Here is a 13,431-nt window from a genome sequence, read left to right as displayed (position 1 = left end):
GCACACACAGCTTTTTTTGCGGACATATTCTGTAACTTAAACCTGTTAAATCTACAGTTCCAAGGAAGAGGGAAACAATTGTAGACATGGTGGAGAAATTTGAGGCCTTTACTAGGAAGCTTGAGTTGTTCGATTTGGACTCGTCACCAGGGAAGGCTACTGCACTTCAGCACACTGAAGAAACGACAGGCAGAGGGACCAGGCCGCAGCATTGTCACAGAGGTGATGGAAGATTTCATCAAGCAGCTGAGGGACAACTTATCCACCAGATTTGAAGACTACAGCATGCCCAAGGATATCATTGCGTTTGTACGTGATCCTCTCACAGTCCACCCAGGTGGAGAATTCTCCTCCCTTGCTAAGAAAACTGTACCCTTGCTGGATGAGGCCGCAATTCAAACCGAGCTGATTGAATTCCAGACATCGAGGCAAATCAGGGATAAGCTCAGGAGTGCTGAGTCCTTGTGTGCGTTTTGGGTGGCATGCTCAGAGGAATACATCACATTAAAGAAACTTGCATTTTATGTGCTAACGATGTTTGGATCGACATAAACCTGCGAGTCCGCATTTTCCTCTATGAATGCAATATACTCACAACAGGAACCGGTTTTCACATACAGTTGAAGTCGGAAGTTTACATACACCTTAGCCTGTGCCAAATACATTTAAACTCAGTTTTTCACAATTCCTGACATTTAATCCTAGTACAAAATTACCTGTTTTAGGTCAGTTAGGATCACCACTTTATTTTAAGAATGTGAAATGTCAGAATAATAGTAGAGAGAATGATTTATTTCAGCTTTTATTTCTTTCATCACATTCCCAGTGGGTCAGAAGTTTACATACATTCAATAAGTATTTGGTAGCTTTGCCTTTAAATTGTTTAACTTCTTATGGCTGCAGGGGCAGTATTGAATAGCTTGGATGAAAGGTGCACAGAGGTGCCCAGAGAAAACGGCCATAGTTGCTAATATATGCATATTATTAGTATTGGATAGAAAACACTCTGAAGGTTCTAAAACTGTTTGAATTATGTCTGTGAGTATAACAGAACTCATATGGCAGGCAAAAACCTGAGAAAAAATCCAAACAGGAAGTGGAAAATCTGAGGCTGGTGGATTTTCAACTAAGATCCCATTGAAATCACAGCGAGATATGATTGAGTTTGCACTTCCTACGGCTTCCACTAGATGTCAACAGTCTGTAGAACTTTGTCTGATGACTCTACTGTGAAGGGGGGCCGAATGAGAGGATAACTAGTCACGTCTGCCATGAGGTGACCATTCTTTGACCATGCGCGTTCACATGAGAGGGATCTCCGTTCCATCACTCATCTGAAGTCAATGTAATTCTCCGGTTGGAACGTTATTCAAAATGTATGTTAACAACATTCTAAAGATTGATTCAATACATCGTTTGACATGTTTCTACAGACTGTTACGGAACTTTTGGTCATTTCGGTTTTAGTGAACGCGCTTCGTGACTTTGGAATTGTTTACCAAACGCACTAACAAACGCACTAACTACTTTTGTTAGTGCGTTTGGTAAACAATTCCAAAGTCACGAAGCGCGTTCACTAAAACCGAAATGACATTTCGTTTTCACTAAAAACGAAATGTCATTTCGGTTTTAGTGAACGCGCTTCGTGACTTTGGAATTGTTTACCAAACGCACTAACAAAAGTAGCTAATTGGACATAAATAACGGACATTATCAAACAAATCAAGCATTTATTGTGGACCTGGGATTCCTGGGAGTGCATTCTGATGAAGATCATCAAAGGTAAGGGAATATTTATCATGTCATTTCTGGTTTCTGTTGACTCCAACATGGCGGCTAATTTGACTGTTGTTCTGAGCGCCGTCTCAGATTATTGCATGGTTTGCTTTTTCCGTAACGTTTTTTTTAAATCTGACATAGCGGTTGCATTAAGGAGAGGTATATCTATAATTCCATGTGTATAACTTGTATTATCATCTACATTTATGATGAGTTTTTCTGTTGAATCGATGTGGCTATGCAAAATTACTGGATGTTTTTGGAACTAGTGAACGGAACACGCCAATGTAAACTCAGATTTTTTTATATAAATATGAACTTGTTCAAACAAAACATACATGTATTGTGTAACATGAAGTCCTATGAGTGTCATCTGATGAAGATCATCAAAGGTTAGTGATTAATTTTATCTCTATTTGTGCTTTTTGTGACTCCTATCTTTGGCTGGAAAAATGACTGTGTTGGTCTGTGATTTGGCGGTGACCTAACATAATCGTTTGTGGTGCTTTCGCTGAAAATCCCATTTGAAATCGAACACTTTGGTGGGATTAACAACAAGATTACCTTTAAAATGATATAAGACACATGTATGTTTGAGGAATTTTAATTATGAGATTTCTGTTGTTTGACTTCCTGACTGATGTCTTGAAATGTTGCTTCAATATATCCATATAATTTTCCATCCTCATGAAGCCATCTATTATGTTTATTTTTTATTTCACCTTTATTTAACCAGGTAGGATAGTTGAGAACAAGTTCTCATTTACAACTGCGACCTGGCCAAGATAAAGCATAGCAGTGTGAACAGACAACAACACAGTAAACAATAAACATGTGAAGTGCACCAGTCCCTCCTGCAGCAAAGCACCCCCACAACATGATGCTGCCACCCCCGTGCTTCATGGTTGGGATGGTGTTCTTCGGCCTGCAACCTCCCTTTATTCCTCCAAACATAACGATGGTCATTATGGCCAAACAGTTCTATTTTTGTTTCATCAGACCAGAGGACATTTCTCTAAAAAGTATGATCTTTGTCCCCATGTGCAGTTGCAAACCGTAGTCTGGCTTTCTCATGGCGGTTTTGGAGCAGTGGCTTCTTCCTTGCTGAGCGGCCTTTCAGGTTATGTTGCTGTAGGACTCGTTTTACTGTGGATATAGATCATTTTGTACCTGTTTCCTCCAGCATCTTCATAAGGTCCTTTGCTGTTGTTATGGGATTGATTTGCACTTTTCACACCAAAGTACGTTCATCTCTAGGAGACAGAACGCGTCTCCTTCCTGAGCGGTATGACGGCTGCGTGGTCCCATGGTGTTTATACTTGCGTACTATTGTTTGTACAGATGAACGTGGTACCTTCAGGCGTTTGGAAATTGCTACCAAGGATGAACCAGACTTGTGGAGGTCTACAATTATTTTCTGAGGTCTCAGCTGATTTCTTTTGATTTTCCCATGATGTCAAGCAAAGAGGCACTGAGTTTGAAGGTAGGCCGTGATATACATCCACAAATACACCTCCAATTGACTCAAATTATGTCAGTTAGCCTATCAGAAGCTTCTAAAGCCATGGCATAATTTTCTGGAATTTTCCAAGCTGTTTAAAGGCACAGTCAAATTAGTGTATGTAAACTTCTGACCCACTGGAATTGTGATACAGTGAATTATAAGTGAAATAATCTGTCTGTAAACAATTGTTGGAAAAATTACCTGTCATGCACAAAGTAGATGTCCTAACCGACTTGCCAAAGCTATAGTTTGTTAACAAGACATTTGTGGAGTGGTTGAAAAATGAGATTTAATGACTCCAGCCTAAATCTATGTAAGCTTCCGACTTCAACTGTAAGTCAGCCTGCACATCAACATCACATCCATCCATCAAACCCGACATCCACAAGATTGTCTCCGAAAATAACAAAATAATTATAAAGGAATAATAAACAACTTCTGGCAGGTAATTTAGAAACAAAGTGGCGTTTCCAAGGATGTTTAGTGACATTTATTGGAAACAGTCGAGGGACAAAATGCAATTAGCATCACGAGGGAACAGCATGCTTCTTCGAGACATTGGATGATGCAACTTTCAAATAAAATGTATTTGTCAAATGCGCCGAATAATTACTTACAAGCCCTTAGCCAACAATGCAGAGTAGGAAAATGCTGAATAAACTAAATGAATTTTTTTAATAACGAGGTTATATACACAGGTTACCGACAGCGAGTCAATGTGTGGGGGTACGGGTTATTCAAGATAATTGTACATATGTAAAGTGATTATGCATAGACAATAAACAAATAGTCCGGGTAGACATTTGATTAACTCCTCAGAAGTCTAATGGCTTGGAGGTAGAAGCTGTTAAGGAGCCTTTTGCACCTAGACTTGGCGCTCCGGTACCACTTGCGTGTGGTAGCAGAGAGAACAGTCTATGACTTGGGGGCGGCCAGTCAGGAAGTCCAGGATCCAGTTGCAGAGAGAGGTGTTTAGTCCCAGGGTCCGTAACTTAGTGATGAGCTTTGAGGGCACTATGGTGTTGAATGCTGAGCTGTAGTCTATGAACAGCATTCTCACATAGGTGTTTCTTTTGTCCAGGTGGGAAAAGGCAGTGTGGAGCGCAATAAAGACAGCATCATTTGTAGATCTGTTGGGGCGGTATGCGAATTGGAGTGGGTCTAGGGTTTTGGGATGATGGTGTTGATGTGAGCCATGACCAGCCTTTCAAAGCCCTTCATGGCTACCGGCATGGGTGCTACGGGTCGGTAGTCATTTAGGACGGTTACCTTAGCATGCTTGGGCATAGGGACTATGGTGGTCTACTTGAAACATGTTGGTATTACAGACTCGGTCAAGGCGAGGTTGAAAATGTCAGTGAAGACACTTGCCAGTTGGTCAGCGCATGCTCTGAGCACACGTCCTGGTAATCCGTCTGGCCCTGCGGCCTTGTGAATGTTGACCCGTTAAAATGTATTACTCACATCGGCTACGGAGAGCGTGATCACACAGTCGTCCAGAACAGCTGGTGCTCTCATGCATGCTTCAGTGTTGCTTGCCTTGAAGCGCGCATAGAAGTCATTTAGCTCGCAATAGTTTGCAAGCCCTGCCACATCCGATGAGCATCAGAGGAGTTGTAATATGATTCAATCTAAGTCCTGTACTGACCCTTGGCTTGTTAGATGGTTCGTCAGAGGGCATAGCGGGATTTCTTATAAGCGTCCGGATTAGTGTCCAGCTCCTTGAAAGAGGCAGCTCTAGCCTTTAGGTCAGTGCGGATGTTGCCTGTTATCCATGGCTTCTAGTTGGGATACTTTATTTTCACCCTAACTCTTGCTCATTAATTTATTATCTCACTCCAAAGTGTGTCCAAATGGCTTTTTGAAGGACTTTGTCCTCCCAGAGCCAACAAATAGAAACCATCAATAATAAATATCTGTTAAGAGAAAAGTTCTCCAAACCAAAATGCTGGCTTTTGGGCTGTACAAATCAGTGGTCCTGTGTAGGTGTTTTATTTATAACAACTATCAATAATTCACAATAGTGGCCTTATTTGTTTTACCCATACACTGTATGTTGTGTTCCAGATAAATATTTAAGAATATAACGTTCGGCCATTGACAACCAGTGCTGAAAAGTCTTACCTGTAAAGACTACTTAAAGTGGGTATAGGGTTGCATGAAGTTGCATCTTGCACTCGAATCAATCCACATGGAAATATATGCCGTTCATACTTAAACATAATCAAATCAATTGCCGAAAATTGAAAAAGGAACTCACGTAAGGTACAGACTCCAGAGTATCCGTGTTGACAATTATTGGGGCGGGACTCGCCTGCAAAAGAGAGAAAAAGGGGGAGAGAAAGATAAGAAAAAGCAAGAGAAGCCTGGACCCACCAGTGTACTACTTTTTATAAATGGATCCAAAGGACAGCTACTGGATCATGTGGTGACTACACCCTGTATCATGAAGAATTCCAGAGCCTTCCTCCAGACGCTAGTGCTGTCGGAAACTATTCAGACCCCTTGACTTTTTCAAAATTTTGTTACGTTACAGTTAAAAATGTTACCCCCATTTTCTCCTCAATTTCGTGATTACGAACTTGTCTCATCGCTCCAACTCCCCAACGGGCTCAGAAGAGGCGAAGGTCGAGTCATGCGTCCTCCGAAACATGACCCCCCCAAACCGGGCTTCTTAACACCTGCTCGCTTAACCCGTAAGCCAGCCGCACCAATGTGTTCAATTGACGACCAAAGTCAGCCTGCAGGCACCCGGCCTGCCACAAGTAGTCGCTAGACCACGATGAGCCAAGTCAAGCCCCCCGGCCAAACCCTCCCCTAACCCGGATGACGCTGGGCCAATTGTGCGCCCCCCTATGGGACTCCCGGTCACAGCCGGTAATGACAGGCTGAGATCGAACTACAAGCTGTAGTGAAGCCGCAACACTGCGATGCAGTGCCTTAGACCGCTGCGCAACTCGGGAGGCCGGTTACAGCCTTATTCTAAAATGGATGAAATATAGTTTTATTTTTACAAATCTACGCACAAAACCCCATAATGACATACCCCATAATGAAAACAGGTTTTAGAAATGTTTGCAAATATGTATTAAAAATAACAAACAGAAATACCTTATTTACATAAGTATTCTGACCCTTTGCTATGAGACTTGAAATTGAGCTAAGATTCGTCCTGTTTCCATTGATCATCTTTGAGCTGTTTCTACTACTTGATTGGAGTCCACCTGTGGTAATTTCAATTGATTGGACATGATTCGGAAAGGCACACACCAGTCTATATAAGGTCCCACAGTTGACAGTGCATGTCAGAGCAAAAACCAAGCCATGAGGTCGAAGGAATTGTCCATAGAGCTCTGAGACAGGATTGTGTCGAGGCACAGATCTGGGGAAGGCACCCCTGTATTTGGAGAGTTTCTCCCATTCTTCACTGCAGATCATCTCAAGCTATGTCAGGTTGGATGGGGAGCCTTCGACCTAGTTTGAGGTTCCTGAGCGCTCTGGAGCAGGTTTTCATCAACGATCTCTCTGTACTTTGCTCCGTTCATCCTCTTTCCCTTGACTCTGACTAGTCTCCCAGTCCCTGCTGCTGAAAAACATCCCGTCAGCATGATGCTGCCACCATCATGCTTCACCGTAGGTTTCCTCCAGACGTGATGCTTGGAATTCAGGCCAAAGAGTTCAATCTTGGTTTCATCAGAGAGCCCTTTAGGTGCCTTTTGGCAAACTCCAAGCGGGCTGTCATGTGCCTTTTACTGAGGAGTGGCTTCCGTCTGGCCACTAACATCTCTGCAGCACATGGTGGAGTGCTGCAGAGATGGTTGTCCTTCTGGAAGGTCACCTCCCTGACCAAGGCCCTTCTCCTCCGATTGCTCAGTTTGGCCGGGAGGCCAGCTCTAGGAAGAGTCTGGGTGATTCCAAACTTCTTCCATTTAAGAATGATGGAGGCCACTGTTTCTTGGGGTCCTTCAGTCCTGCAGACATTTTTTGGTACCCTTACCCAGATTTGTGCCCCGACACAACGGACAAATCCTTCGACGGACATGGCTTGGTTTTTGCTCTGATGTGCACTGTCAACTGTGGGACCTTATATAGACAGGTGTGTGCCTTTCCGAATCATGTCCAATCAATTGAATTTACCACAGGTGGACTCCAATCAAGTTGTAGAAATATCTGAAGGATGATCAATGGAAACAGGATGCACCTGAGCTCAATTTCGAGTCTCATAGTATAGGGTCTGAATACTTATGTAAATAAGGTATTTCTGTTTTTTATTTGTAATAAATGTGCAAAAAAATCAAAAAAACTGTTTTTACTTTGTCATTATGGGGTATTGCTTGTAGATTAATGAGGAAAGCATTTCTTTAATTCATTTTAGAATAAGGCTGTAACGTAACAAAATGAGGAAAAAGTGAAGGGGTCTGAATACTTTCCGAATGCACTGTATTTGCAGGTCTTTGACAGCCAGATACTTCTAAGCAATAAGATGGCTCCACATTATCTTCCAATAGCCTTTCCGGCGCTCACTCTTACAGAATGCCCTGAAAGGGAAAGGCTAGCTCAGGCAAGTGATTCCGGTGTCTTTCAGCCTTTTCTACTAATAATTCCGTCAAACCTTTCGATGTTTCCATCAAACAAAGCTCCTTCATATATTTACACAAAGGCAAATTGTTTGGAGCAGGTAGACTGATGTGTGTGTGTGTTTGAGGCAGAATGGTGTTTGTGTGCAAAATCAATATCTCTGATTGAGACACTTTCTGCTTACAGCGCACTGCTGCTAATTGACTGAATAGATTCTCAACCACACAATCTCTCTCAATCAGGGAGAGGAAGGACGAGAGAGAGAGAGCATGTGTCTATGTGTGCATGCACGTGTGCAAAGAGAAAGGGAGAGAGGAAGATTGATTTGAGTGCATTTTAAATGCGCAGCACTCAAAGAAATCAATTGAGGCGCTATTCTGGAATATGATTATAATTCAAAGGCAGTTTATATTCAACCAGCAGAAAATGAATGTAAACCTTTATGCCTGTCCAGGAATACTAGACTCAATGTATGTTGTTAATTAGTTCACTGTTAATACAATGCCCCCCAAAATTGTGCAAGTCAGTCAAGCATTCACTGCAGACAAACAACTTATGATGCAGAATGCCTCATATGATGCTAAACACATGCATCATCGTAAGAGTTTTTGCTTTGTACTGCAAGTGCTCCATGTTGTAAACTTGAATGCTGACAATTTTTGGGGACTCCATAAAACCACAATGGTCTAGGTTACACTATGTGTAAAGGAGGAGTGAGGAGCTAGATTTTCCCCATGCAATATTCATTGTAATGTCACACGCACGCACACACGCACACACACTAGCTTGGTACTCAGCATGTGTGCAAGTATAAGTCATGTGCACACATCTGAATACATGCAGTACATACTGTAATATTGCGTGACTGCATTTCCAACCCATTTTTATCTTCCTCTCAGAGAAGCATATTAAGTCTGAGGCCCTATCTACATTTCCTGTGATTCCTCGCATCCCATCTCCTCACCTCCTTCTCAACCGTATTGGAGGATATGATCCAAAGTCCCTCCCTCCAATGTGTTTTGAGAAGGATGCAAGGAGAGATGATGCGAGGAATCGAGGAAAGACAAATTCAAAAAGGGCCTGAACCTCCAAAAAACGGGACTGATCGGGATTCACAGGTCTGGTCTGATCTACATCTGGGGTTAATTAGGTGTTAATAACTACAATACACAGAGCATGTTAATTACAAGTCTAACACCGCGTCCCAAATGGCACCCTATTCCCTTTAAAGTGCACATCTTATGAACAGGTTCCATCAGGGTCTATTTAAAAGTACTGCACTACATAGGGAATAGGGTACAATTTGTATTGCATAAGAACCCTTTTAGCTATCGGAATTCCACCTCAAATGTATAAAACATGCAATAACTTGGCAATATCACGAAGCCACTCGATTAGTTGGGGATGAAATGTGAAAATGTTTCTACTGAAGACGGCTGCATCCCAAATGGCTCCCATAGGGCTCTGGTCAAAAGTTGTGCACTATATGGAATAGGGTGCCATTTGGGATGCAGACAACTTCTTATATTTGACTGCACAATGTAGCAGAATATATCAACAACTATTTCAACCACTTATGCTACCAATGGTTTAGCCTTTCACTGTTCACCTAGGCAAATAACGTACATTAACGTTTACAATGCCTTCAGAAAGTACTCATACCTCTTGTAACACACATTTTGTTGTGTTACAGCATGAATTCCAAATGGCTTAAATTAACAAAAGATTCTCACCCATCTACACACAATACCCCGTAATGACAAAGTGAAAACACGTTTTTAGAAATTGTAGCACATTTATTGTAAATGAAAAACAGAAATATGTCATTTACATAAAGTCAGGACCCGGTGTGAGAAACAGTCACTAAATAAATCGGCAGAACCCAGAAGACACAGCAGTACAAGAGACGGTGGTTTAATCAAAGAAAGATCCAAGAGACAAAAATAGATATCTTCCAAAATACAAAGAAAATCCACAAAGTGGTAAGAACAGCAAGGGAAAAAACAAACCTCAAAAGACTAATCCAAAATAAACAAGAACAAAACCAGCGAACCTCTGGAAAATCCAACAAGAGAAAAAGTTTAACAGCATGGCTGGGGCTGGGTGCTAACTTACAAACACTGAGCAAAGAACTAAGGAACACACAGGGTTTAAATATCAACAAGGGAACGACACACAGGTGCAAACAATAATAYAGCAAGGAAAAAACWAAAGGTTCAAAAAAGGTGCAACGGGGACATCTAGTGACCAAAACCTGAACAGTCCTGGCCAAAACCTGACAGAATCCCCCCCCTAGGAACGGCTCCTGACGTTCCTACCAGCCTTCTCAGGGTGGAGGYCCCTGAACTGACGAATGAGGTCAGGGTCCAGTATGTCCTTGGCAGGAACCCAGGAGCGCTCCTCGGGACCGTAGCCTTCCCAGTCCACCAGATACTGCCAGGACCGCTGCACCCGGCGGGAATCCAGTATCCGGTGGACGGTATAAGCCGACTGGCCTCCGATGACACGGGGCGGAGGGGGAGGTCTGCCTGCCGGGAWAAGGGGAGAAAAAACAACAGGTTTTAATAAAGAAATGTGAAATGTGGGATTGATCTTAAGGGATCTGGGTAAGTGCAGGCGAAAAGTAACGGGATTGACTCTCCTGGCAATCTTAAAGGGACCGATGAATCTCTGGGACAGCTTGCGAGACTCCACCCTTAGCGGTAAGTTTTTTGTTGAGAGCCATACTCTCTGGCCGGGGTACAGGGTAGGACCGGGACGGCGACGTCTGTTGGCTTGTCGCTGGTACTGCTGTGAGGAACGCAGAAGATTAAGACGGGCCTTCTTCCACGTAAGCCGACAGCGTCTGATGAACCTCYAGGCTGAAGGCACTCTGACTTCTGCCTCCTGGTCCGGGAACAATAGKGGAGCATAGCCAAACTGACACTCATGCGGAGACATACCAGTGGAGGAGGAGCACAAGGTGTTGTGCGCGTACTCGGCCCAAACAATGAAGGATGACCATGTGGATGGGTTGTTGGAAACCATACATCTGAGGGTGGTTTCCAGCTCCTGATTCATCCTCTCAGTTTGGCCGTTGGACTCCGGATGGTACCCTGAAGAAAGACTGGCCGTGGCCCCTATGAGTTGGCAGAAGGACTTCCAAAACCCAGAGGCGAACTGGGGACCTCTGTRGGAAACCATATCTTGCGGAATGCCAAAGACTCGGAACACATGGTTAATCACCAACTCYGCCGTTTCCTTGGCAGAAGGTAATTTGGTCAAGGGAACAAACCTGGCCGCCTTAGAAAACCTGTCMATGATGACTAGGATAGTAGTATTACCATGGGACGGAGGAAGGCCAGTAATAAAGTCCAACGAGATATGGGACCAGGGTCGGTGGGGAATAGATAAAGGGTGAAGAAGTCCTTGAGGGCGGAGGTGAGAAGATTTGCCCTGGCAGCACACGGAACAGGCCTTGACGAAAGTGTCCACGTCTTCTTTTATGGTGGGCCACCAGAACTTACGCTGGATGAACTCCAAGGTGCGACCTACGCCCGGGTGACAGGTGAGGCGAGAGGAGTGCCCCCACKGAAGGACTTGGGACCTTGCTGCATTGGGAACAAACAACCGATTGGCAGGACCTCCTCCAGGACCCGGTTCGATGGCTTGAGCTTGTTTCACGGTATCCTCAACTTGCCACGAGATCGGAGCCACGATCTTAGCGGCAGGAAGGACAGTCATGTCAGTATCTTCTCGAATGGCAGGAGAGTAGACTCGTGACAAGGCGTCCGGTTTGAGATTCTTCGACCCGTGTCTATAGGAACGCCACTGCTTGATGGTGCCTACAGACCAGTCGATGTGAGGTTTATGGCTGTGAAGTCAGGGGTATCCAGGGACGAGAGGGAACTCGGAACAGGAGATCAGATGAAAATTCATCACTTCCTGGTGTTGGAAAAACTGAAAGTCGCAAGGGTAGTGGCATGAGTGACAAGTCCAGATCCCAAAGGACTTTCTATCCAACGTAGTAACCCTTATGGGGTCACTTAGAGGTTCAGAGGGAATGCCATTCTCCTTCGCCCAGACCCATCCATGAAGTTACCTGCGGCTCCAGAGTCTACCAAGGCTTGAAGGGGAAATCGTGGTCGTCCAGGAAAGGGTAACTGGATGACAGGCGGGGAGTTGGATGGATGGGAGGAGGTTTAGTTTCCCGTTACAGTCCTCCCAGGCCTGCACGGGAGAGTGCGTTTCCCTGGAGCCCGGGACACGTGGAGCGGAAATGGCCCGTTTTGCCGCAATATAGACAGCATCGTTCCCTCATCCGGCGGTCTCTCTCAGCCTGGGAGATGCGTCCAACCTGCATGGGTTCTGGTGGAGCAGCGAGGATAAAGGTGGAGACTCAGAGCTGGACCGATGGGATCTAGGGTGAGAGGTCTACGGTTGAGTTTCTCTCTCTCAGACGCTGGTCTATGCGCGAGGCCAACTTGATCAGGGACTCGAGGTTGTCCGGTGGTTCCCGAGTGGCCAGTTCATCTTGGATGGTGTCGGAAAGACCTTCAAAAAGCATACTGTGAGCGCCTCGTCGTTCCAGCCACTTGCTGCTGCCACAGTGCGGAACTGGTGGCATAGTCCGTCATGCTGCCGCCGACCCTGGCAGAGAGTCAGGAGCTGTTTGGCTGAGTCAGGACCGTTGGTAGGACCTTGAAAAACTCGCTTGAATTCTTCAGCAAAGGTAGAGTAGCTGGCACAGCAGGGACTTTGGGCATCCCACACAGCAGTAGCCCAGGCTAGGGCTTTTCCCGACAGCAGGGTGATGATATATGCTATCTTGGACCGGTCGGTGGAAACGACGATGGTTGCAGCTCGAAGGAGAGAGAACATTGGGTAAAAAAAACCTTACAAACACTCGGATCACCTGAGACCGTTGGGGAGGCGGCAGACGAGGTTCAGCCAGGGGTTAACTGCCACGGGCACTTGAATCTGATGTACTGGAGCAGAGAGCGGTTGCCGGGGAAAGTCGATCAGAAATCTGCTTTATGGAAGTCAGCATCTCCGACAGAGTTGAGAATGTCTAGCCATTAAGGCCTCTTGCTGAACCAGAGCAGCTTCGTGGCGTTGGACAGTCCCTCGTGGTGGGACAGCATGGAAAAAAATCCGGTACTGGCTGCCTCTGGGTTCATTATAATGGCTCAGTGTTTTCTGTCAGGACCCGGTGTGAGAAACAGTCACTAAATAAATCGGCAAGAACCCAGAAGATGAGGCAGACACAGCAGTACAGAGGACGGTGGTTTAATCAAAGAAAAGATCTTCCGGCAAAAATATAAATCCACAACGTCCAAGAAGAAGCCAAGAGACAAAAATAGATATCTTCCAAATACAAAGAAAATCCACAAAGTGGTAAGAACAGCAAGGGAAAAAACAACCTCAAAAGACTAATCCAAAATAAACAAGAACAAAAACCAGCGAACCTCTGGAAAATCCAACAAGAGAAAAGTTTAACAGCATGGCTGGGGCTGGGTGCTAACTTACAAACACTGAGCAAAGAACTAAGGAACACACAGGGTTTAAATATCAACAAGGGAACGACACAC

The 13,431-nt window shown here is 44.5% G+C and overlaps 1 protein-coding gene across 27 annotated transcripts in view; it reads right to left on the bottom strand.

Annotated features, from left to right (window-relative positions):
• The window catches only part of LOC111980729 (disks large homolog 2), a 243,653-nt gene that overhangs the window by 70,767 nt on the left and 159,455 nt on the right, over positions 1 to 13,431 (bottom strand). For all 27 annotated transcript variants that reach the window (XR_002879498.2, XM_070449291.1, XM_070449290.1 and 24 more), the window contains one exon: positions 5,544 to 5,597. Coding sequence is in view for 26 of the 27 variants with exons in the window: in XM_070449291.1 (XP_070305392.1) it covers positions 5,544 to 5,597 (54 nt within the window). In the remaining variant the exon portion in view is untranslated. The remainder of the gene's footprint in view (positions 1 to 5,543; positions 5,598 to 13,431) is intronic.

The sequence above is a fragment of the Salvelinus sp. IW2-2015 genome, linkage group LG20 (assembly GCF_002910315.2).
Source record: "Salvelinus sp. IW2-2015 linkage group LG20, ASM291031v2, whole genome shotgun sequence".
Lineage (NCBI taxonomy): Eukaryota > Metazoa > Chordata > Actinopteri > Salmoniformes > Salmonidae > Salvelinus > Salvelinus sp. IW2-2015.
Note: the sequence above shows the minus strand (reverse complement) of the source record. Positions and strands in the feature narration are given on the sequence as shown.